The sequence below is a fragment of the Bombina bombina genome, chromosome 1, assembly GCF_027579735.1.
Source record: "Bombina bombina isolate aBomBom1 chromosome 1, aBomBom1.pri, whole genome shotgun sequence".
NCBI lineage: Eukaryota > Metazoa > Chordata > Amphibia > Anura > Bombinatoridae > Bombina > Bombina bombina.
Window position 1 is genome coordinate 1,487,974,175 of NC_069499.1, and position 27,048 is coordinate 1,488,001,222.

A 27,048-nucleotide genomic window follows, 5' to 3' on the forward strand; every position below is an offset into this window, starting at 1 on the left:
AATATTTAAAATAAAAACTTTTTTGACTGTGAAACATCAGTCTGCTAGTGCAATTGAATTGCAGTTGCCTGCCTGCCAGCGTGTGTGCCAGGCCCACTTGCCAACTAGTGCCACCAAACATATTTGTTATAACAGTATTGTAAATATTTAAAAAAATCTATCGATCTCGTGGTTGTGCAAATGGACTGTTTGCGGTTGTTTGCGGTGCGTTAAACGGGGAGTTCGGTCTGTCACTGTGAAGCGGGCGTAACCCTTACACTACCTGATCGATACAACATCATACCTGATGTTTTAAAGCACGTTATTCCAAACAATTTAGGAATGTTAGGTAATTTATGCCCTTTATGGATTAAAACCAGACTCTGCATCAACTATGTAATTTTACGTGGGAGTTTTGCCATGGACCCCCCTCCGGCATGCCACAGTCCAGGTGTTAGTACCCTTGAAACAAGTTTTCCATCACTATTGTGGCCAGAAAGAGTCCCTGTGGGTTTTAAAATTCGCCTGCCAATTGAAGTCAATGGCAGTTCGCCCGGTTCGCCGGTTCGCGGACATTTGACAAAGTTCGCGTTCGCCGTTGGCGAACGCAAAATTTTACGTTCGCGACATCACTAGCTGCCATTACGAGTTTCTGAAAAGCCTCCTTGTGCGTGCAATATGGTGGTGTTAAGCTCCATACCGCACAAAAGCCAAGGGCTGAGTTTACGTGCTCGTGAATGCTTTCCCCATAGACATCAATGGGGAGAGAGTGTTAGAAAAAAAAATAACACCTGAAGTGAAAATTACTGCAGGAATAACCTCTGTAACTCTATCCGATCACTCTCCTATTTTTTTGGAATTACAGCTAAATAGATCCATACATTTTTCCACAAGATTTAGATTCCCGTATTATTTGGCCAATGACTCTAAATTTAAGAACCATCTGACCAATAAATTTAAGGAGTATCTTCATTTTAATTCTGAATTTATTGACCGCCCAGAAATATTCTGGGGAGCTGCTAAAGCAGTCCTCAGAGGTGAAGTAACGGCTTATGCTGCTATGATATCTAAAAAATTGAAAAAGAGAGAGAGAGAGGTCACAAACTCTGTGATTAATGCATATAATCGGTATCTGCTACAAAATACACCTTTCCATTGGGCTAAATATATAAAAGCCAAGAGTGAAAGAGATGCTATGGCATTACTAGTGGAAACACAGAGAGAACTGAGGTTTCAGGCCAAGCTTTATCGGTTTGGTAACAAATCAGGTAAACTATTAGCTAAGTTAGCTAAGAGTGATAATAAGCCTCCTATGATTGAAAAAATCCTTCACCAAGGGAAACCACTGGTTAAAACCGAAGATATTCTAGAGGCTTTTTCGGAGTATTACAGAGATCTGTATTCTGCAAAAACTACAGATATATCTCAGTTCAGACAATTTTGGGGCCAGGTTAAATGTCCCTCAATCACAGCAGAAATGAACTCCATTCTGAATAGCCCGATCTCCAATGAGGAAGTCAGTAGAACGATTCTCGAGTCAGCAACGAATAAAGCAGCAGGACCAGATGGTCTTCCTAACGAGGTATATAAAATTCTAACTTCAGAGATAGCTCCATATTTATGTAAAACGTATAATCAATTCTTTATTGAAGGCTATGCTATACCAGCTGGCTTCTCAGCCTCTTTTACAACTTTGCTCTTAAAGGGTGGCAAGGACCCTATTCACAAGGGATCTTATCGACCGATAGCTCTCTTGAATTCTGACTACAAGATCCTTGCCTCAATTCTGGCATGTAGGCTTCAAGGCTGCCTCCCACATATTATTCACAAGGATCAAGCGGGATTCATGCATGGTCGTAACTCAGCTTCCAAAATCAGGGAGGTTCTCGTGACGACAGAGTATTTTCAAACAAGAGAGAGAGAGAGAGACAGCGGGTAAGAGGGACTCTGCAATAGTTGCCATCGATGCGGCCAAGGCATTCGATTCAGTTTATTTTAGTCACTTGTTTGCCTCTTTAGGCAAATTTGGGTTTAGGGATAATTTTGTTAGTTTTATTCACAACTTATACACATGCCCATCCACCAGACTAATAGTTAATAACTCACTGTCCTCAGATATTGCAATTGAAAAGGGAACGCGCCAGGGGTGTCCTCTGTCTCCCCTTCTTTTTGACATTTCCATAGAGTCTCTTGCAATAAAGATTAGACAGAGTATCGAGGGCATTAATTTGGGTGAATATGAAATGAAGGCTGCACTCTATGCGGACGACATTCTCCTTTATATTTCAAACACAAAGTCAAATATACCTAAACTGCTTAGTATCATTCAACAATTTGGCTCCTTTTCTGGGTATATGGTCAACACTTCCAAATCGGAATTATTCTGGCTAAATAAAAATAGGGAATCAATCAAAGACAGTCCGTTTAAAGAGGTCTCTGATTCATTTAAATATCTGGGTATTAATATACCAGTAAGTTTCACTGATTTGTACAAAGCTAATATAATACCCATATTAACAATGATCTGTGAGAGGCTGAAATCTTGGCAAGGATTACCCATTTCATTATCTGGGAGAATAGCCCTCTACAAAATGATCCTTCTTCCGAAACTCCTGTACATATTACAAAATACCCCACTAATTTTGTACGGAAAAGACATTAGGTTGTTAAATAGGGCAGTCGGGAAATTTCTTTGGCAGGGAAAAAAGGCGAGAATTTCTCTTACAAAATTAACCTTGGCAAGGGAACATGGGGGTCTAGCTTTGCCAGATATTAGGCAATATAATATGTCTTTTCTTGCAAGAACAGTATCAGATTGGATTCTCTCCAAAGATTATGTTACAAACATTTTATTAGAATCGAATATCTGTCACCCGTATTCTCTTACTGGTTTGGTGCATTGTCCACCTAAGTCTTTACCCCCTGAAATTAAAAAGCTTAAAAGCATTCTGAACCCGATCAAAGCCTGGTGGAGAATAGGGTCTACTTTAGGATTGGATTGTGGCGTGTCCCAGCACTTACCAATAAAAGGAAATCCAAGATTTCGGCCTGGCTTGGAATTGGCTGTGTTTGACAGATGGTCCCATCTAGGATTGGTAAAAGTCAAACAAATATTTGAAAATGATTCAAATGTCATAAAAACATTTGAACAATTGAAAAATGAATTCAACCTTTTACATAAAGAATTTTTTGCATATTTGCAACTCAGGCACTATGGACTAAAGATTACTAGGAACGCAAATTGGTCATGGACCCTAGGAGAATTAGAAAAATGGTTGACTCTGATAAAAGCTGGACTTATGTCAATCACTCCCTGTTATGCACTTCTTAATGCCAACAAGGGAAATCCCTTACTGGAGCATATAGCAATGACTTGGTCCAGGTTAATTCTCTCAGAAGCGATAGTGCCAAATAATGTTCAGAGGTCAATAGATCGAGTTTCTAGGGCCACTCTCTCTGCTACGTGGAGGGAAGCACACCTTAAAATCTTACACAGAACATATTTTACCCCAGCCCTAGGTTACAAAATACATAATTCAGAATTTAAGGCTTGTCCAAAGTGTTCCCTAGCGGCAGCGGATCTGGTCCATATGCTATGGAACTGTCCAAAAATACGCCAATTCTGGTACAGAGTTGAATTTTGGCTCAACAAGAATATCGAGGCTGCTCCTCTGGTACTTACTTTGACACAGATTATTTTCTGTGTTCAATTTGAAGCACGGCAACAACCTCAAGAAAAATTAATTATCCTCACAATCTTAGCTGCCAGATACCTGATTCTCAAGTACTGGAAGGGCTCAAAGATTCCCTCAATTTCTGAGGTAAAAAATTGTTTGAAGAAACAATGTATGATCGAGCAAAGAGACACTAATATTGACAATGAAGAAGACATAAAAATGTTTTTCCTGAAATGGTCAGTCTTTATCAAAGGCTATCCAACTAATGAAATAGATATGTTAATTTTTCCCTTCAGGAACTCAGAATTGGTGTTGCTCAATCTGTGGTAGGGGCTGGGAGTTGGGGTTGGAGCTGGGGGGGCATGGATCAGTTATATGATTTAAGTTATTTTTTTTCCTTTCCCCTTTTTTTTTTTTTTTTTTTTTTATTATTAATTCTAGTTTTTTTTTTTTTTTGGGTGAGGGGGAAGTTAACCATGGGAAGAAAAAGAAAATGAGGTTTAATATAATCTATACGTGTTAGCAAATACAATTAATGTAACATGAGAATTTGATTTATTATTTATATAGCCTAGTTAAGATACTATGTCTATGATGTAATAGACAGAAGTGACACGTATCAAAAATGTTATTTCCATGTATTTTTTTTTCTTGTGTTTGTTATGCTCTGATTTACATATTATCTATTGTATCTGACCTCAATAAAAGTGAAATGAAAAAAAAAAACAACAAAAAAAAAAACCGGGGAGTTCGGTCTGTCACTGTGAAGCGGGCGTAACCCTTACACTACCTGATCGATACAACATCATACCTGATGTTTTAAAGCACGTTATTCCAAACAATTTAGGAATGTTAGGTAATTTATGCCCTTTATGGATTAAAACCAGACTCTGCATCAACTATGTAATTTTACGTGGGAGTTTTGCCATGGACCCCCCTCCGGCATGCCACAGTCCAGGTGTTAGTACCCTTGAAACAAGTTTTCCATCACTATTGTGGCCAGAAAGAGTCCCTGTGGGTTTTAAAATTCGCCTGCCAATTGAAGTCAATGGCAGTTCGCCCGGTTCGCCGGTTCGCGGACATTTGACATAGTTTGCGTTCGCCGTTGGCGAACGCAAAATTTTAGGTTTGCGACATCACTAGCTGCCATTACGAGTTTCTGAAAAGCCTCCTTGTGCGTGCGATATGGTGGTGTTAAGCTCCATACCGCACAAAAGCCAAGGGCTGAGTTTACGTGCTTGTGAATGCTTTCCCCATAGACATCAATGGGGAGAGAGTGTTAGAAAAAAAAATATCACCTGAAGTGCGGAATGGCGATCTCCGTAACGCAACCCCGTTGATGTCTATGGGGAAAAAAAAGTTACATTAAAACCTAACAACCTAACATAAACCCCCCTAATCTGCTGCCCCCGACATTGCCAACACCTAAATAAAGTTATTAACCCCTAATTTGCCGCCCCCGACATTGCCGACACTAATAAAAGTTAGTAACCCCTATTCCGCCGCTCCCAACATCGCCAACACTATAATAAAGTTATTAACCCCTATTCTGCCGCTCCCCGACATCGCTGCCACTATAATAAAGTTATTAACCCCTAATTAACCCCTAATCCCCTAAACCAATAGGATTTTAGTATCTCTCATCCTATTGGCTGTTTTGAACAGCCAATAGGATTTCAGAAGCTCTAATCCTATTGGCTGATTTGAATTTGAAGAATAAAATCAGCCAATAGGAATGCAAGGTACTCCATTTTGAAACGGCTACCTTGCATGCAACTTCAGTGTACAACGGCGACCATACGAAGAGGACGCTTTGCGCAGGATGGCTTCGGCTTCCAGGATGGCTCTGCTCCGCACCGCCGGGATGAAGATAGAAGACGCGCCCGGGATGGATGAAGACCTCGCCACCTGGATGAAGACCTCGCCGCCTGGATTGAGATGAATGTCCGGACTTCAGAAACCGTGAGTAGATCTTCTGGGGTTAGGGTTTTTTTTTATTTTTTTTGTGGTGTTTTTTTTTTAGATTAGGGGTTTAGGCTTTGAAAAAGAGTTGAATGCCCTATTAAGGGCAATGCAAAAGATTTAAATGCCCTTTTAAGGGCAATACCCATACAAATGCCCCTTTAGGGGCAATGGGTATCTTTGTTTATTTTCAGAGTTATGTTTTTTTATTTTGGGGGGTTGGTTAGGTGGTGGGTTTTACTGTTGGGGGGTATTTTTTACAGGTAAAAGAGCTGATTTCTATAGGGCAATGCCCTACAAAAGGTAATTTTAAGGGCTATTGGTAGTTTATTGTAGGCTAGGGGGTGTTTTTATTTTGGGTGTAATTGTTTTTTATTTTTGATAATATCGTTTGTTATTTTTCGCAATTTAGTGTTTGTTATTTTTTGTAATTTAGTATTTTTTATAGTAGTGTTAGGATTTTTTAAATGTGTATTTTAGTTTTCTTTAATAGGTAGTTAGTTTAATTTTAGTTTAATAGTTATATTAATTTAATTGTTAGTTTAAACTTAGTTTTTTTAATTTGACAGGTAAGTTCATTTAATTTAAGATATGGATATTGTAATTTTAATATAAAGTTAGGGGGCGTTAGATTTAGGGGTTACTAGTTTAAATTAGTTCGCAATGTGGGGGGCTTTTGGCGTAGGGGTTAATAGTTTAATTTAGTATATACAGCCAATAGGATGAGAGCTTCTGAAATTCTATTGGCTGTTTAAATCAGCCAATAGAATTTCAGTAGCTCTCATCCTATTGGCTGATTTGAAGAGCCAATAGGTTTTCAGTAGCTCTCATCCTATTGGCTGATTTGAATTTCCAAAATCAAATCTGCCAATAGGAATGCAAGGGACGCCATTTTGAATCGCGTACCTTGCATTGAAGATTCAGTATACGGCGGCGACCGTATGAAGAGGATGCTCCGTGCTGGATGTCTTCAGGATGGACCTGCTCCATGCCGCCGGGATGAAGATAGAAGATGCCGCCGGGATGAAGATAGAAGATGCCGCCTGGATGAAGATAGAAGACGCCACCTGGATGGATGAAGACCTTGCGGCCTGGGTGAAGACTTCTCACCGCCTGGGTGTCCGGACTTCAAAAACTGTAAGTGGATCTTTGGGGGTTAGTGTTAGGATTTTTTTGGGTGTTTTTTTTTTTTTTAGTTTAGGGTTTGGGCTTTTCTTAAAAGAGCTAAATGCCCTTTTCAGGGCAATGCAAAAGAGCTAAATACCCTTTTAAGGGCAATGCCCATACAAATAGCTTAGGCTTTTGTTAGAGTTAGGTTTTTTATTTTGGGGAGTTGGTTGGGTGGTGGGTTTTACTGTTGGGGGGTCTTTGTATTTTTTTTACAGGTAAAAGAGCTGTTTAACTTAGTACAATTCCCTACAAAAGGCGCTTTTAAGGGCTATTGGTTGTTTATTGTAGGCTAGGGTTTTTTATTTTGGGTGGGCTTTATTATTTTTATAGGACTATTAGGTGTAATTCTTTTTTATTTTTGATAATTTAATTTGTTATTTTTCGTAATTTAGTATTTTTGTAATTAGATACTTTGTAATTTTTATAGTAGTGTTAGGATTTTTTTAATGTTTATTTTAGTTTTCCTTAATTTGTATTTAGTTTAATTTTAGTTTAATAGTTATATTAGTTTAATTGTTAGTTTAAACTTATTTTTTTTAATTTGACAGGTAAGTTTTAATTTAATTTAAGATAGGGAAATTGTAATTTGAATATAAAGTTAGGGGGGCGTTAGGTTTAGGGGTTACTAGTTTAAATTAGTTTGCAATGTGGGGGGCTTTCGGTTTAGGGGTTAATAGTTTAATTTAGTATATTTCGTTGTAGGGGGCTTGCAGTTTAGGGGTTAATAGGTTTATTATAGTGGTGGTGGTGTAGGGGTTAATAACTTAAGTATAGTGGGGCGATGTGGGCGGATGGCAGAATAGGGGTTAATCATATTTAAATAGCGTTTGCGATGCGGGAGGGCAGCGGTTTAGGGGTTAATAACTTTATTATAGTAGTATTTGCGATGCAGGAGGGCCTCGGTTTAGGGGTTAATAGGTAGTTTATGGGTGTTAGTGTACTTTGTAACACTTTAGTTATGAGTTTTATGTAACAGTTTTGTTGCATAAAACTCATAACTACTGCTCTCAGATGGCGGTACGGATCTTGTCGTCATAGGGTGTAACGCAAGCTTTTAAGCCTCAACGCAAAACTCGTAATGGCTGCGCTATGGAAGTCCCATGAAAAAACGTCATTTTTACGAGTGCGGGACTGACGTTGTGTTACAGGCTAAAAGGCTTGCGGTACAGCTATACCGACAAGACTTGTAATGGCTGCGTTGCTGTTTTAATGCTGAAATTACCATTTTTTAAGCGTTTAAAGATGAACGCACAACTCGTAACCTACCTGTTTGTGTATTGTGAATTTTGAGCAAACGTCATCTACATACAGCTGGCAATATAAATCAGTGAGACCAGCTTGTGTAGAATGCTTACAGCATTTCATGAGATTTGTGAGAGAGCTCCCCTGTCCCTCCCATAATCTGAAGCTGATTTACAGAAATATACAAAATATGATCCTTATTTATTAAAGAAACACAGAAACTTTTAAAGCATAATCAGAATTTATGAAATCACTGCTATATACAGAACCTAATTGCATTAAAACACAAAAGAGAAAGTGCAAATCTTAAATGTCATAAAACATAACCCAATCTGAAGTATAAAGCAATATAAAATATAAAGCACAAAATGTAAATGTAACAAAACACTTATATTATGCAATGCTATACTGCACTGGGCTTGTCTCTCCTTTACATGCAGAAATGCAGGGAATGCCGCTTATAAAAGTGCAAAAAAAAATTGCTTGTCTAGAATCTTGTGAAAGATATCTCAGTGCTGGAGGATCATTTTAGATCATCTCATCTGAGTGGAGAGGTTTATGGGAGGCATCTCTCATCTCTGTGGATGTTTCAGGTTCAAACCTTTTTATTATTTAGTGAGTTCTGCCCCTGTGAAGTTTGTACTATAGTTTCTCTCCAAGCAGGAGAATCGTTGATGATCTTTTCCCATTGATTTCAAAGTAAAAATGCAAATGTAATGGGAATTCTAATGAACTGTTAATGGGGCATTTGTTATACATCACTAGGGGGCACTTTAATTGTTATTGGTTGTTTGTCTTTTTGACACATAAGAGACTATCTAAACTGTAGATCATATATGTTTGTACATAAACCAGTCTACACATTGCAAAGGCTTTGATATGGACCCACTTACAAACTAACGGCTAGATTACCAGTCTTGCGTTATGAGTAAAAAGCAGCGTTAAGCCTCATAACGTTGCTTTTTTACTACCGCTGGTATTACGAGTCTTGCAGATTTAGGGGCACCGCACACTTTTTTGGCCTTACCGCAAATCAACTTACACAATTTGCGTATAGTCTTTTTTCAATGGGACTTCCATAGCGCTGGTATTACGAGCTTGTCCTGGGAGTCCAAAAAGTAGGTGGTACACCCTATCCCGTCAAGATTTGTACCGCATTTTAAAGTCAGTAGTTATGAGTTTTACACTACAACGCTGTAGCATAAAACTCATAACTAAAGTGCTAAAAAGTACACTTACACCCATAAACGACCTATTAACCCCTAAATCGAGGCCCTCCCGCATCACAAACACTATATTAAAGTTATTAACCCCTAATCTGCCGCTCCCGACATTGCCGCCACTGTAATAAACATATTAACCCCTAAACCGCCGTACTCCCGCCTCGCAAACATTAGTTAAATATTATTAACCCCTAATCTGCCATCCCTAACATCGCCGACACCTACCTACATTTATTAACCCCTAATCTGCTGCCCCCATTGTCGCCGCCACTATATTATATTTATTAACCCCTAAATCTAAGTCTAAACCCTAACCCTAACACCCCTTAACAAATATAATTAAAATAAATATAAATAAAAATTACTATCATTAAATAAATTATTCCTATTTAAAACTAAATACTTACCTATAAAATAAACCCTAAGATAGCTACAATATAACTAATAGTTACATTGTAGCTAGCTTAGGGTTTATTTTTATTTTACAGGCAAGTTTGTATTTATTTTAACTAGGTAGAATAGTTACTATATAGTTATTAACTATTTACTAACTACCTAGCTAAAATAAATACAAATTGACCTGTAAAATAAAACCTAACATAAGATACACTAACACCTAACCTAACTCTACAATTAAATAAATTCCCTAAATTAAATACAATTAACTAATTCAAAACAATTAGCTAAATTACAAAAAAAAAACACTAAATTACAGAAAATTAAAAACCAATTACAAGATCTTTAAACTAATTACACCTAATCAAATAGCCCTATCAAAATAAAAAAGCCCACCCAAAATAAAAAAAAACCTAGCCTAAACTAAACTACCAATAGCCCCAAAGAAATCAGCTCTTTTACCTGTAAAAAAAAATACAAATAACCCCCCCAACAGTAAAACCCACCACCCACACAACCAAACCCCAAATAAAACCCTAACTAAAAAAACCTAAGCTCCCCATTGCCCTGAAAATGGCATTTGGATGGGCATTGCCTAACCTAAAAATAAAACCCGCCCAATACACCCTTAAAAAATCCTAACACTAACCACCGAAGATCCATCGAAGCGGCAAGATGTCCTCAACGAAGTCGGCAGAAGTGGTCCACCAGACGGGCAGAAGTGGTCCTCCAAACGGGCAGAAGTCTTCACCCAGATGGCATCTTCTATCTTCATCCTTCTGACGCGGAGCGGCTCCATCTTCAAGACATCCCGTGCGGAGCATTCTCTTCAATCAATGTCTTTTTGCTGAATGAAGGTTCCTTTAAATGACGTCATCCAAGATGGCGTCCCTTAGATTCCGATTGGCTGATAGAATTCTATCAGCCAATCGGAATTAAAGTTGAAAAAATCCTATTGGCTGATGCAATCAGCCAATAGGATTGAACTTCAATCCTATTGGCTGATCCAATCAGCCAATAAGATTGAGCTTACATTCTATTGGCTGTTCCAATCAGCCAATAGAATGCAAGCTCAATCCTATTGGCTGAAGATGCTGTCTGGGTGAAGACTTCTGCCCGTCTGGAGGACCACTTCTGCCCATCTGGAGGACCACTTCTGCCGGCTTCGTTGAGGACATCTTGCCACTTGGAGGAAGACTTCTCCCGGTAAGTGGATCTTCAGGGGTTAGTGTTAGAAATTTTTAAGGGTGTATTGGGTGGGTTTTATTTTTTGGTTAGGGCTTTGGGCCGCAATAGAGCTAAATGCCCTTTTAAGGGCAATGCCCATCCAAATGCCCCTTTCAGGGCAATGGGGAGCTTAGTTTTTTTTTAGTTAGGGTTTTATTTGGGGGGTTGGTTGTTTGGATGGTGAGTTTTACTGTTGGGGGGGTTGTTTGTATTTTTTTTACAGGTAAAAGAGCTGATTTATTTGGGGCAATGCCCCGCAAAAGGCCCTTTTAAGGGCTATTGGTAGTTTAGTTTAGGCTAGGGTTTTTTTATTTTGGGTGGGCTTTTTTATTTTGATAGGGCTATTAGATTAGGTGTAATTAGTTTAAAGATCTTGTCAATTTGTATTTATTTTAGCTAGGTAGTTATTAAATAGTTAATAACTATTTAGTAACTATTCTACCTAGTTAAAATAAATACAAACTTGCCTGTAAAATAAAAATAAACCCTAAGCTAGCTATAATGTAACTATTAGTTATATTGTAGCTAGTTTAGGGTTTATTTTACAGGTATTTAGTTTTAAAAAGGAATTATTTAGTTAATGATAGTAATTTTTATTTATATTTATTTTAATTATATTTGTTAGGGGGTGTTAGGGTTAGGGTTAGACTTAGATTTAGGGGTTAATAAATATAATATAGTGGCCGTGACGTTAGGGGCGGCCGATTAGGGGTTAATAATATTTAACTAGTGTTTGCGATGCAGGAGTACGGCGGTTTAGGGGTTAATATGTTTATTATAGTGGTGGCGACATTGGGGGCGGCAGATTAGGGGTTAATAATATTATGTAGGTGTCGGTGATGTTGTGGGCAGCAGATTAGGGGTTAATAAATATAATGTAGGTGTCTGCGATGTTGGGAGCAGCTGATTAGGGGTTCATAAGTATAATGTAGGTGGCGGTGATGTCCGGAGCGCACCCTCATAACGTAAAACTTGTAATTTGGCCGTAATATTTTTTAGTTACATTTGTATAATTTTTGAGATTGTGGGATTTGGCATTTACTTGCACAAGTTTCTTTGTTACTAATTATTGGTGCAGTCATCAGCAATTATAAGTGGATTAAAAAAGCCTAGCAAAATTCATTATATTCTACTTAACATTATAAGTAAAATATAATTATTATTTAGGCAGAAAATTGGTATGCATGTTTATGTAAATATGGTTAACTATCACAAACGAAAGTTTTTGTGTTAACTTTAAACATTTAATGATGATGAAACAGATCATCCTTTATGCCAGTGATGTCAAGCTCCAATGCTTACAAACTCTGAAACAATCAATAACTTCAGGATCTCTCCTGTCTTGCCAAAGTTTATGAATGCAAATTATTTAAACTAGTTAACCTACTGTGATACTGAAAATATATTAATTCTGACTGGCTAGCAGATTTTTGGGATTAAAGCAAGATATTCAGCAGGTCCATTTGATGTTTGATCATCTTTACTTACCAAAGTCGTTGCTGACCTTTAGGATCCAATCCTGTAGAGGGTTCATCCAGAAGCACTATAGTTGGGTTACCAAGCATGCTTATGGCAAAACAAACCTAGATGTAAAAAATGTTTTTAAACATCTCCTATTGGGGTGTCCACAACATTTATTTTTATAAATACTGGAAAGAATAAAAAAAAAAAAAAAAAAAATCTTTTATGGCAAAACATAACAGAACGTCATTGTATTTTTGGTATTAGAAGCATTAGGTTAAATCATATACAGTACTTGCCAAAATTGTTAGTGAGAGGGTCACTAGATAATGACACTGTCCCTATAAATGGTGGCTTGTGTTCCATCAATCTCATGAGTACAAATAACTTGCCAATAATAACAATACCTATTACTTTCTATTGGAGTCTCTTAATAATTATAATGCCTCTTATGCCTGCCACCACTGAGTGTTAACAGTGTAAAAGTTCCTGGCTAAAAATGTCACCCAACTGCATTTTTGTGGCCATCTTTTAGCCATGTGGTTGCAAAATTTTGCTGCTATTGCATGAACTTCAATCTCTAAACCAAAATCCAAAATTTACTATAACCTGTTCCTTACCCTAAGCTATTTAAGGCCCAAAGCATTTTTAACTAGTGATGTTAAAAACGAAGAGATCTCTGCATTCATAATATATCCCAGCCCCAATAATGTGGTTGCTGATTCACTGGTACAATATTGCAGTTTAAATCCGTTAGTATGCCTAAAACCCCTTTATAGCAGCATTGACCTGGTGCAAAGTACATATATTTTGTATATAACAGTGCTTTCAAAGAGGACGATCCTATGGCCCCCAGTTGCCACACTGTAATAAACTCTAGACAACTCAGCCCCAACCACCATTAACCTATTAAGTCCTACTAGCCTGCCAAGTTATCAACTATATGGTCACCATTCACTGTAGAACTCTTCATTTTAAAGCAATCATAATTGGTTATCAGATTAACTTTGATTGCAGTAGGAAGGCAAACAGTCAGTTGAGCGCTAACTCTTCTCATTGGTTAAATTAAAAGATGATAAATGAAAGAGGGCCACAGGGGACTTATTGCTGCTGGCTGAAAGAAGCCGAAGAAAGACAACATTGGGACCAGGTTTGTTGCAGGTTATATTGTTTTTTAATTTAAAGGGGCAAACTTTCATGATTCAAATAGGGCATGTAATTTTAAACAACTATCTAATTTACTTTTATCACCAATTTTGCTTTGTTCTCTTGGTATTCTTATTTGAAAGTTAAACCTAGGAGCTTCATATGCTAATTTCTTAGACCTTGAAGGCCGCCTCTAATCGGAAAGCATTTTGACAGTTTTTCACCACTAGAGGGCATTAGTTTATGTGTTTCACATAGATAACATTGAGCTCACGCACGTGAATTTACCGAGGAGTGAGCACTGATTGGTTAAAATGTAAGTCTGTCAAATGAACTGAGATAAGGGGGCAGTCTGCAGAGGCTTAGATACAAGGTAATTACAGAGGTATGATTATAACTGTGTTTGTTATGCAAAACTGGGGAATGGGCAATAAAGGGATTATCTATCTTTTTAAACATCAAAAATTCTGGTGTTGACTGTCCCTTTAAAGCTTTTCGTTTGTCTCTATATGCTATAGGCAATGTTTTTGTGAGCTTTGTCTTCAGTATCAAAATCAATTTGCTGAGCTTAATTTTTAGCTCTGTGGATTTCATTGGACAAAGATACTTAAGGTGACATTAAAATTATAATTTTATATATTTGTTGGGTATTTAAAATTCTATTACAGCTGTTTGCAAACCAGGCATATGTGTGCTCGGTATTCAATCTCACCAAGAGCATCATATTGGTCTTTTAAGTGATGTAAAAGATTATTTTTAACTTTGTTTATAGAGGGAATTCTAATCCTTAAGGATACCTTTTATTATCATAATTGAAAGAGTTTAGTTTTTCTATTTATATTTATACGGTCAAAAAAGAAAATTTGCTTGCAATTTAAAACAACCTGTGGTTTTGATAAGCTATAAACTAATTTTGTGCCAAAGTTGTTTAATTTTGAAACAATTCAAAAAGCAGTGAACTAAGTTAGAACTTATACTTTGACACAAGTATTCTTACATGAGGGAAGCCATTTAGCAACATTATTAGGAGTTAGTGATGTCGCGAACCTAAAATTTTGCGTTCACAAACGGCGAACGCGAACTTCGTCAATTGTTCGCGAACGGGCGAACCGGGCAAACCGCCATAGACTTCAATAGGCAGGCGAATTTTAAAACCCACAGGGACTCTTTCTGGCCACAATAGTGATGGAAAAGTTGTTTCAAGGGTACTAACACCTGGACTGTGGCATGCCGGAGGGGGATCCATGGCAAAACTCCCATGGAAAATTATATAGTTGATGCAGAGTCTGGTTTTAATCCATAAAGGGCATAAATCACCTAACATTCCTAAATTGTTTGGAATAACATGCTTTAAAACATCAGGTATGATGTTGTATCGATCAGGTAGTGTAAGGGTTACGCCCGCTTCACAGTGACAGACCAAACTCCCCGTTTAAAGGGACAGTCTACACCAGAATTTTTATTGTTTTAAAAGATAGATAATTCCTTTATTACCCATTTCCCAGAATTCCTTTATTACCCATTTCCCAGTTTTGCATAACTAACACATTTATAATAATATACTTTTAACCTCTGTGATTATCTTGTATCTAAGCCTCTGCAAACTGCCCCTTTTTTCAGTTTTTTCCTGCTCCCAGATAACTTCTCGTGCACGAGCACAGTGTTGTCTATATGAAATACGTGAACTAGCACCCTCTAGTGGTGAAAAATTGTTAAAATGCAATCTGAAAGAGGTGGGCTTCAAGGTCTAAGAAATTAGCATATGAACCTCCTAGGTTAAGCTTTCAACTAAGAATACCAAGAGAACAAAGCAAAATTGGTGATAAAAGAAAATTGGAAAATTGTTTAAAATTACATGCTCTATCTGAATCATGAAAGTTTATTTTGGCCTAGACTGTCCCTTTAACGCACCGCAAACAACCGCAAACAGTCCATTTACACAACCGCAAACTCCCCATTTGCACAAGGTTGTATATCAAGCTAGCCATGACCCGTTCCTTGTCCTCACTGATGTCATTGAAGGTCTCTTCCTCCACCCAGCCACGTACAACACCAAGGGTCCCCGAAAGGTGACAACAAGCCCCCTGGGACGCTTGCTGTGTTTGGTCTTCCACCTCCTCAAAGCCACCTTCCTCCTCTGACTCCTCTTCTTCAGATTCCTCTCTCTGCGTTGCCTCTCTCTGCGTTATTATAAGGTGTGTTAAGTAGTACTATTTCTATCAGTTTAATCCCTGTTACGTCCCCTATCAGGGGACGTGTATATAGCATTGATTTTAGGAACCGGGAGATGGAAAAAGATGCTTGATCGGTCCTCCTACTTCAAATTTGGGGCACTGCGCGTGCAATCTAATGTGCCACCAGATAGGAGTGGTGTGTTAAGTAGTACTATTCTTATCAGTTTAATCCCTGTTATGTCCCCTATCAGGGGACGTGTATATGGCATTGATTTTAGGAACCGGGAGATGGAAAAAGATGCTTGGTCGGTCCTCCTACTTCAAATTTGGGGCACTGCGCGTGCAATCTAATGTGCCACCAGATAGGAGTGGTGTGTTAAGTTATACTATTCTTATCAGTTTTATCCCTGTTACGTCCCCTATCAGGGGACGTGTATATGGCATCGATTTTAGGAACTGGGAGATGGAAAAAGATGCTTGGTCGGTCCTCCTGCTTCAAATTTGGGGCACTGCACGTGCAATCTAATGTGCCACCAGATAGGAGTGGTGTGTTAAGTAGTTCTATTCTTATCAGTTTAATCCCTGTTATGTCCCCTATCAGGGGATGTGTATATGGCATCGATTTTAGGAACTGGGAGATGGAAAAAGATGCTTGGTCGGACCTCCTAGTTCAAATTTGGGGCACTGCGCGTGCAGTCTAATGTGCCACCAGATAGGAATAGTACTACTTAACACACCACTCCTATCAGTTTAATCCCTGTTATGTGCCTTTTTTTTGGTTTGGTTTTTGAAGCCACAGTGCAGCACCAGAGGCCAGAAAAATTAGGCATGTACACATGCCTGAAAAATTAGGTATTGTTGCAGCGGCCAGAAAAATTGATGTTTGTTTCCCAGGCAGAAAGTGCCCTAAAACATTACGGCTTGAACCCTAGTTGGTGGCGGATAAGTCACGCAAGTCATCCGGCATTCAGAGATAAAATACAGCAGTGTGTGGACCATTATTAGCCCAAGGCAGCTCATCTCATCAGGCCTTTTTTAGTCGAATGTATCGCCCACTGTCAGTCCCTTCGGGATCCATCCCTCATTCATCTTAATAAAGGTGAGGTAATCTAGACTTTTTTGACCTAGGCGACTTCTCAGTGACAATACCTCCTGCTGCACTGAAGGTCCTTTCTGACAGGACACTTGAAGTGGGGCAGGCCAGAAGTTCTATCGCAAATTGGGATAGCTCAGGCCACAGGTCAAGCCTGCACACCCAGTAGTCAAGGGGTTCATCGCTCCTCAGAGTGTCGTTATCTGCAGTTAAGGCGAGGTAGTCTGCTACCTATCGGTTGAGTCGTTCTCTGAGGGTAGACCCCGAAGGGCTGTGGCGATTAGTAGGACTTAAAAAGCTCTGCATGTCCTCCATCAACAACACGTCTGTACAGCGTCCTGTCCTTGCCGGCGTGGTCGTGGGAGGAGGAGGATTACTTTCACCTCTTCCCCTGTTAGATTCCCGTTGTGCTGTGACATCACCCTTATATGCTGTGTAAAGCATACTTTTTAATTTATTTTGGAACTGCTGCATCCTTTCCGACTTGCGGTAATTCAGTAACATTTCAGGCACTTTATGCTTATACCGGTGGTCTAGTAGCGTGGACACCCAGTACAAGTCGTTCTCCTTCAGCCTTTTTATACGAGGGTCCCTCAACAGGCACAACAGCATGAAAGACCCCATTTGCACAAGGTTGGATGCCGAGCTACTCATGTCCTGTTCCTTGTCCTCAGTGATCTCACTGAAGGTATCTTCTTCCCCCCAGCCACGTACAACACCACGGGTACCAGATAGGTGACAACGAGCACCCTGGGATGCCTGTTGTGGTTGGTCTTCCTCCTCCTCCTCAAAGCCACATTCCTCCTCTGACTCCTCTTCCTCACAATCCTCCTCCAGCGTTGCCGCAGGTCCAGCAAGCAATGCTGATAAGGCTGTTTCTGGTGGTGATGGTGACCACAACTCTTCCTCTTCACGCTCATCTACGGCCTGATCCAGCACTCTTCGCAGGGCATGCTCCAGGAAGAAAACAAATGGTATGATGTCGCTGATGGTGCCTTCGGTGCGACTGACTAGGTTTGTCACCTCCTCAAAAGGACGCATGAGCCTACAGGCATTGCGCATGAGAGTCCAGTAACGTGGCAAAAAAATTCCCAGCTCCGCAGAGGTTGTCCTAGCACCCCGGTCATACAAATAGTCGTTAACTGCTTTTTCTTGTTGGATCAGGCGGTCGAACATTAGGAGTGTTGAATTCCAACGTGTCGGGCTGTTGCAAATCAAGCGCCTCACTGGCATGTTGTTTCACCGATGGATATCTGAAAAGTGCGCCATGGCTGTGTAGGAACGCCTGAAATGGCCACACACCTTCCTGGCCTGCTTCAGGATGTCCTGTAAGCCTGGGTACTTATGCACAAAGCGTTGTACGATCAGATTACACACATGTGCCATGCACGGTACATGTGTCAACTTGCCCAAATTCAATGCCGCCACCAAATTTCTTCCGTTGTCACTAACCACTTTGCCGATCTCCAGTTGGTGCGGAGTCAGCCACTGATCCACCTGTGCGTTCAGGGCGGACAGGAGTGCTGGTCCGGTGTGACTCTCTGCTTTCAGGCAAGTCAACCCCAAGACGGCGTGACACTGCCGTATCCGGGATGTGGAATAGTACCTGGGGAGCTGGGGGGTTGCCGTTGATGTGGAGCAAGATGCAGCAGCAATAGAGGACTCAGCCGAGGAGGTTATGGAAGAGGATGGAGTAGGAGGAGTAGAGGAGGTGGCAGCAGGCCTGCCTGCAAGTTGTGGCGGTGTCACCAACTCCTCTGCAGAGCCACGCATTCCATGCTTGGCAGTCGTCACAAGGTTTACCCAATGCGCAGTGTAGGTGATATACCTGCCCTGACCATACTTTGCAGACCAGGTGTCAGTGGTCAGATGGACTCTTGCCCCAACACTGTGTGCCAGACATGCCATTACTTCCTTTTGCACAATCGAGTACAGGTTGGGGATTGCCTTTTGTGCAAAGAAATTTCGGCCGGGTACCTTCCACTGCGGTGTCCCAATAGCTACAAATTTTTTGAATGCCTCAGACTCCACCAGCTTGTATGGTAAAAGCTGGCGGGCTAAGAGTTCAGTCAAGCCAGCTGTCAGATGCCGGGCAAGGGGGTGACTTTGTGACATTGGCTTCTTAGGCTCAAACATGTCCTTGACAGACACCTGACTGTGGGCAGATGAGCAGGAACTGCTCAAGGCGAGACACGGAGTGACGGATGGTTGAGAGGGGGCAAGGAGGACAGCAGTGGTTGACATGGCTGAAGATGCTGGACCAGGAGGAGGATGGCGGCTTTGAGTTTGTGTGCTGCTTGTCAAAGGGAATCACAGCACCACGAACACGATGGCCCCTGCGGGGTGGCCTGCCTCTGCCTGTCATTTTTTTTTCCGATTAGTGGTACTATGCGTGCAAGCTACTGTGACAACAGATATGAGTGGCACTGTGCACTGGCAGAAGTTGTCAAAGTAGACGCTGTAGGCCTGACACACACACACAACTAACTGCTATTCAATCTATTACAGTCAAAAAAACATTTTTTTTTTTAAATGTACACTACTGTTACACCAGATATGAATTGCACTGGGGTGACACTGTGTCCTGGCAGGCAGGCACTGAAACGCACACGTGTGAAGGAAACTGACTGCTATTATTTAACACAGCCAAAAAAGTGTTTTTTTTTTTTTAAATCTACACTACTGTTACACCAGATATGAGTTGCACTGGGGTGACACTGTGCCCTGGCAGGAAGGCACTGAAACGCACACGTGTGAAGGAAACTGACTGCTATTATTTCACAGACAAAAAAGTGTTGTTTTTTTTAAATCTATACTACTGTTACACCAGATATGAGTTGCCTGGGGTGACACTGTGCCCTGGCAGGCAGGCACTGAAACGCACACGTGTGAAGGAAACTGACTGCTATTATTTCACAATCGAAAAAGGGTTTTGTTTTTTTTAAATCTACACTACTGTTACACCAGATATGAGTTTCACTGGGGTGACACTGTGCCCTGGCAGGCAGGCACTGAAACGCACACGTGTGAAGGAAACTGACTGCTATTATTTAACACAGTCAAAAAAGTGTTGTTTTTTTAAATCTACACTACTGTTACACTATATATGAGTTGCACTGGTGTGACACTGTGCCCTGGCAGGCAGGCACTGAAACGCACACGTGTCAAGGAAACTGACTGCTATTATTTAACACAGTCAAAAAAGTGTTGTTTTTTTTAACTCTACACTACTGTTACACCAGATATGAGTTGCACTGGGGTGATACTGTGCCCTGGCAGGCAGGCACTGAAACGCACACGTGTGAAGGAAACTGACTGCTATTATTTAACACATGACACTGCCGTATCCGGGATGTGGAATAGTACCTGGGGAGCTGGGGGGGGTGCCGTTGATGTGGAGCAAGACGCAGCAGCAGAAGAGGACTCAGCCGAGGAGGTTATGGAAGAGGATGGAGTAGGAGGAGTAGAGGAGGTGGCAGCAGGCCTGCCTGCAAGTCGTGGCGGTTTCACCAACTCCTCTGCAGAGCCACATTCCATGCTTGTCAGCCGTCACCAGGTTTACCCAATGCGCAGTGTAGGTGATATACCTGCTCTGACCATGCTTTGCAGACCAGGTGTCAGCGGTCAGATGGACTCTTGCCCCAACACTGTGTGCCAGACATGCCATTACTTCCTTTTGCACAATCAAGTACAGGTTGGGGATTGCCTTTTGTGAAAAGAAATTTCGGCCGGGTACCTTCCACTGCGGTGTCCCAATAGATACAAATTTTTTGAACGCCTCAGACTCCACCAGCTTGTATGGTAAAAGCTGGTGGGCTAAGAGTTCAGTCAAGCCAGCTGTCAGATGCCGGGCAAAGGGGGTGACTTTGTGACATTGGCTTCTTACGCTCAAACATGTCCTTGACAGACACCTGACTGTGGGCAGATGAGCAGGAACTGCTCAAGGCGAGACACGGAGTGGCAGATGGTTGAGAGGGGGCAAGGAGGACAGCAGTGGTTGATGTGGCTGAAGATGCTGGACCAGGAGGAGGATGGCGGCTTTGAGTTTGTGTGCTGCTTGTCCTCATGTGTTGATCCCATAGGCATTTGTGATGTGCGATCATGTGCCTTCACAAAGCAGTTGTGCCTAGGTGGGTGTTGGACTTCCCACGACTCAGTTTCTTTTGGCACAGGTTGCAAATGGCATCGCTGTTGTCAGAGGCAGACACACAAAAAAAATGCCACACTGCTGAGCTCTGCAATGACGGCATTCTGGTGGTGGCAACAGCATGCGTTGATTGGCGTGCTGTCTGGCTGACCCCGGGTGCCGATGCATGCTGTCTGACTGTGCCACTAGCTCCTTGCGACAACCTCCCCCTCCTTCCAACTTGTCTCCTCCTCCTCTCTGTCTCCCCATCTGAGCTTTCCCCCTCTTCTTCTTCTCTTCTAGCGGGCACCCACGTGACATCCACGGACGCATCGTCATCATCAACCGCTTCACTTGTATCTGACAACTCAACAAAGGAAGCAGCAGCGGGTACAACATCATCATCATCACACCGTACGTCCATGTGTGTAATGCTGCCTGACTGAGACATATCCCTGTTATCTACATCCTCTGGCAATAATGGTTGCGCATCACTATCACTCATTTCTTCCAACTGAGGTGTAAATAACTCCTCTGACAGATCAAGTGAAGCGGCTGTGGTGCTAGTGTTGGTGGTGGCGGCAGGCGGGCGAGTGGTAACTTGAGAGATGCCCGAAGCTAAGCTGGAGGAGGATGGTGCGTCAAGGTTCCGAGCGGAAGCTGTAGAAGATTGGGTGTCCTGTGTTAGCCAGTCAACTATGTCCTCAGAACTGTTCGAGTTCGGGGTACGTGGCCTCTGAACACTGGGCATTATTCTAGGGCCAAAGGGAATCACAGCACCACGACCACGACGGCCCCTGCGGGGTGGCCTGCCTCTGCCTGTCATTTTTTTTTTCGATTAGTGGTACTATGCGTGCAAGCTACTGTGACAACATATATGAGTGGCACAGTGCACTGGCAGAAGTTGGCAGAGTAGACGCTGTAGGCCTGACACACACGCTTGCAGACAACTAACTGCTATTCAATCTATTACAGTCAAAACATTTTTTTTTTAAATGTACACTACTTTTACACCAGATATGAGTTGCACTGGTGTGACACTGTGCCCTGGCAGGCACTGAAACGCACACGTGTGAAGGAAACTGACTGCTATTATTTAACACAGTCAAAAAAGTGTTGTTGTTTTTTTAAATCTACACTACTGTTACAACAGATATGAGTTGCACTGGGGTGACACTGTGCCCTGGCAGGCCCTGAAACGCACACGTGTGAAGGAAACTGACTGCTATTATTTCACAGTAAAAAAAAAGTGTTGTTTTTTTTAAATGTACACTACTGTTACACCAGATATGAGTTGCACTGGGGTGACACTGTGCCCTGGCAGGCAGGCACTGAAATGCACACGTGTGAAGGAAACTGACTGCTATTATTTAACACAGTCAAAAAAGTGTTGGTTTTTTTAAATCTACACTACTGTTACACCAGATATGAGTTGCACTGGGGTGACACTGTGCCCTGGCACTCAGGCACTGAAACGCACACACGATGGCCCCTGCGGGGTGGCCTGCCTCTGCCTGTCATTTTTTTTTCCGATTAGTGGTACTATGCGTGCAAGCTACTGTGACAACAGATATGAGTGGCACTGTGCACTGGCAGAAGTTGTCAAAGTAGACGCTGTAGGCCTGACACACACGCTTGCAGACAACTAACTGCTATTCAATCTATTACAGTCAAAAAAACATTTTTTTTTTTAAATTTACACTACTGTTACACCAGATATGAATTGCACTGGTGTGACACTGTGCCCTGGCAGGCACTGAAACGCACACGTGTGAAGGAAACTGACTGCTATTATTTAACACAGTCAAAAAAGTGTTTTTTTTTTTAAATCTACACTACTGTTACACCAGATATGAGTTGCAATGGGGTGACACTGTGCCCTGGCAGGAAGGCACTGAAACGCACGCGTGTGAAGGAAACTGACTGCTATTATTTAACACAGTCAAAAAAGTGTTGTTTTTTTAAAATCTACACTACTGTTACACCAGATATGAGTTGCACTGGGGTGACACTGTGTCCTGGCAGGCAGGCACTGAAACACACACGTGTGAAGGAAACTGACTGCTATTATTTAACACAGTCAAAAAGTGTTGTTTTTTTTAAATCTACACTACTGTTACACCAGATATGAGTTGCACTGGGGTGACACTGTGTCCTGGCAGGCAGGCCCTGAAACGCACGCGTGTGAAGGAAACTGACTGCTATTATTTAACACAGTCAAAAAAGTGTTGTTTTTTTAAAATATACACTACTGTTACACCAGATATGAGTTGCACTGGGGTGACACTGTGCCCTGGCAGGCAGGCAGGCACTGAAACGCACACGTGTGAAGGAAACTGACTGCTATTATTTAACACAGTCATAAAAGTGTTGTTTTTTTTTAAAATCTACACTACTGTTACACCAGATATGAGTGGTGGCACTGGGCAAGTGGGCACAGTATACGCTGTGAGCCTGACACACACGCTGGCAGGCAGGCAACTGCAATTAGATTACACAGGAAAAAAAAAAAGCAGACTGATGTTCTAGCCCTAAAAAGGGCTTTTTGGGGTGCTGTCCTTACAGCAGAAATCAGATGAGTCCTTCAGGACTGTAGTGGACACTGAATACACTAGCCTAGCTATCGATTTCCCTATTAAATCAGCAGCAGCTACACTGTCCCTCCTGTCACTAAGAATGCAGCTTCCAAATTAATCTAAAATGGATGCTGTCCAGGAGGTAGGAGGGTCTGGGAGGGAGGGTCTGCTGCTGATTGGCTGGAATGTGTCTTCTGACTGTGAGGTACAGGGTCAAAGTATTACTCAATGATGACGAATAGGGGGCGGATCGAACATCGCATATGTTCGCTCGCCGCAGCGAACGCGAACAAGCTATGTTCGCCGGGAACTATTCGCCGGCGAACTATTCGCGACATCACTATTAGGAGTACAATAATCTTTTTATAACAACCATAGTTGTGCTTCATTTAACGAAGACTCAAATCTGGTAGATTTAGTAAGTTTCAAGCTTCTCAATATTACTTCTTTAGAGACAGGGGGCGAGATTACATATACGGCGCAGGATTCAGTGCAAGCGCTGCAACCCGCTCTGCCCGTAATTTCACCTCGCACATCGGGGTATCCAATAAACCCTGCCGGCAGTTCATAAAGTGCCGTAAGTCAGATAAAATAGCAATGTCCAGAAATGAGCGCAAATACACATTTCTGGAGTCGCTAGTGACTTATGGCACTTAAGAAACTGCCGGCGCCTAAGAAAAGTAAAAAAAATGATCTAATCTCCAGTAAAAGTCTAACACGCCTCCCAAAAATAAGCCCGACACGTAAAACCCCTATATCCGCAATCCCCCCCTCTCACAACTAATAATAAATGTATTAACCCCTAAACCGACAACCCCCACAACGCAATATGCCTAATTAAACTATTAACCCCTATATCTGCCATCAAACCCACACCAGAAGTAATAACTAAATTATTAACCCCTAAATCCACCAACCCCAACATCGCAAACTACCTATTAAAACTATTAACCCCTAATCTGACAAAGTCCAGAACGCAAACTACCTATCAAAGTATTAACCCCTAAACTGCCAAAGCCCTCATTGCAATAAACCTATCAAAGTATTAACCACTAAAGCGCCAAAGCCCACAACGCAAATAAATAATTAAATTACTAAGCCCCCTAACCTAACAACCCCTACCCTAACACCCATTAAATTAAACCAAATTACAAAATACTAAAGTTACTATTAAAAAAAAACAAAAAAACACTACTTTAAAAATAATAATAAACTAAGTATAAATTAAAGGGACAGTCTAGTCAAATTAAAATTCTGGCGTACACTGTCCCTTTAAGATACAATTACAGAAAATACAAAAATCTAAGATTACATAAAATAAAAAACAAAATTACCAAATTTTAAAAAATTATACCTAATCCCGATAAAAATAAAAAAGCCCCCTAAAATAAAAACACCCCCTACTCTAAGAAGAAACTACCAGTAGCCCTTAAAAGGGCTTTTTGCAGGGCATTGCCCCAAGATAATCAGCTCTTTTACTTCAAAATACACAAAGTTCCCCCTAACAGTAAAATACCCCCACCCACCAACCCCCCCCCCCCAAAATAAAAGATCCTAACACTAAAAAACCTAAACTACCCATTGCCCTGAAAAGGGCATTTAGCTTGTTTACAAATTGCCCACCCTAATCTAAATAAACTCCCCCCCCCAAAAAAAACAAAAAAAAAACTGTCTAACCCTCAGGTTGATACTCACCATTCCTGAAGTCCGTTGGAGAAGGTCCTGTCCCATGCGGTGAAGTCTTCTTCCAAGTGGCAACCTCTTCTTCCAGGAAAAATCCGGCGCGGAGCGAAGGGCGGAACTGAAGACCGGCGACCCTGGAAGTGAAGACCAGCGATCGCGGAGCCATGGAGAGTGGAGGATCCTCTTCGTACGATCGCCGCCGTTCACTGGATAGTGAATTCAAGGTACGCCATTAAAAGTGGCGTCCCTTGAATTCCTATTTGCTGATTTGATTCTTCAAATTTAAATAAGCCAATAGGATGAAAGCTACTCAAATCCTATTGGCTGATTTGAATAGCCAATAGAATTTTAGTAGCTAGTTTTCATTGTGGGCTTTGGCAGTTTAGGGGTTAATACTTTAATATGTAGTTTGCGTTGTGGGTTAATGGTGGATTAGGGGTTAATATTTTTAATAGGTAGTTTGCGATGTTGGGCTTGGCGGATTTAGGGGTTAATAATTTAGTTATTACTTGCGGTGTGGGTTTGATGGCAGATATAGGGGTTAATAGTTTAATTGGGCATATTGCGTTGTGGGGGTTGTCGGTTTAGGGGTTAATACTTTTATTAGTTGCAATGTGGGTTTTATGGCGGATATAGGGGTTAATACATTTTATTATTTATTGCGGTGGGGGATTGCAGTTGACAAGTATATAGATATTGCGCATGCGTTAGGTGTTTATTTATTTTTGAAGGCATTTTCGGGAGTTACGGTGCTCCCATACTCAGCGCAAGGCTTGCTGCGGCTGCCTTGTGTGGCGAAATGAAAATGGAGTAAGATTTCTCCATTTTCGCCACATAAGTCCTTGCGCTTAATATTGGATACGATTTGCGACATGGTCCCATGTTAGCTTATGGGAGTAAAAACTGCGGGCAACGGGTGAGATATACATGCCGCATTTATATGCGGGGCTTTATATAGGATTCCAAAACCGTGCAAAAACCGGCGTCGCTGGCTTTTGCAGGAAACGCCGCATATGTAATGGAGTCCAGGGAAGTTTAATTCTGATTCCCATTTCTGCCTCATATGAGAAAGAATTTTATCCTTTCTTGTCGAAATCAGAGCATAGTTTGTCTCTTTTAGGGAAAGTTTATATCTTTTTTTAATCATTCCCTAAAATTCTGTGCAAGGAACTTATAACTGAAAAAAAAAAATTAATTAACGCAAGTGTTCATTTTTTAGCAGGGCGATATAAAAATACATGTAAATTGAAAAAAAAATGTATTTTTATAGTTCGTCAAAAGAATATATTCATTTTTATTTTATTCCAGTTTAATAAATCTGAAACGTCAACCAACACTGTTATATTAATATACATATTACCTCTGTGATTACCTTGTATCTAAGCCTCTGCAGACTGCCCCCTTACTTCAGAACTTTTGACAGACATGCAGTTTAGCCAATCAATTCAGACTCCTAAAAAACTCCATGGGAGTGAGCACAATGTTATCTATATGACACACATGGGCTAGTACTGTCTAACTGTGAAAAAATTTGAAAATGATCTGAGCTGAAAGGCGGTTTTCAACGGTTTTAGAAATTAGTTAGAGCCTACCTAGGTATAGCTTTTCAAAAATACCATCAAGGGAACAAAGCAAATTTGATGATAAACGTAAATTGAAAAGTTGTTTTAAACTGCATGCCCTATCTAAATCATTAAAGTTTAATTTTGACTAGACTGTCCCTTTAACATCACTGCTTTTGCATAACAATTGTTCGTTGTCTGACAACCAGAATCGATTGAAAAACATGAACCAAGAGTTTTGGAAGAACCAGAATTTTAACCCATGCACATGTATAGGAGCCTGAAAGGGACACTGAACCCATTTTTTTTCTTTTGTGATTCAGATTTTAAGCAACTTTCAAATTTACTCCT

At 40.9% G+C, this 27,048-nt stretch overlaps 1 protein-coding gene across 1 annotated transcript in view; it reads right to left on the reverse strand.

The window, feature by feature from the left end:
• Positions 1 to 27,048, reverse strand: part of LOC128653797 (ABC-type organic anion transporter ABCA8) — a 669,484-nt gene that overhangs the window by 74,690 nt on the left and 567,746 nt on the right. Inside the window, exon 34 of the mRNA XM_053707306.1 lies at positions 12,365 to 12,459. Coding sequence (XP_053563281.1) covers positions 12,365 to 12,459 — 95 coding nt within the window. The remainder of the gene's footprint in view (positions 1 to 12,364; positions 12,460 to 27,048) is intronic.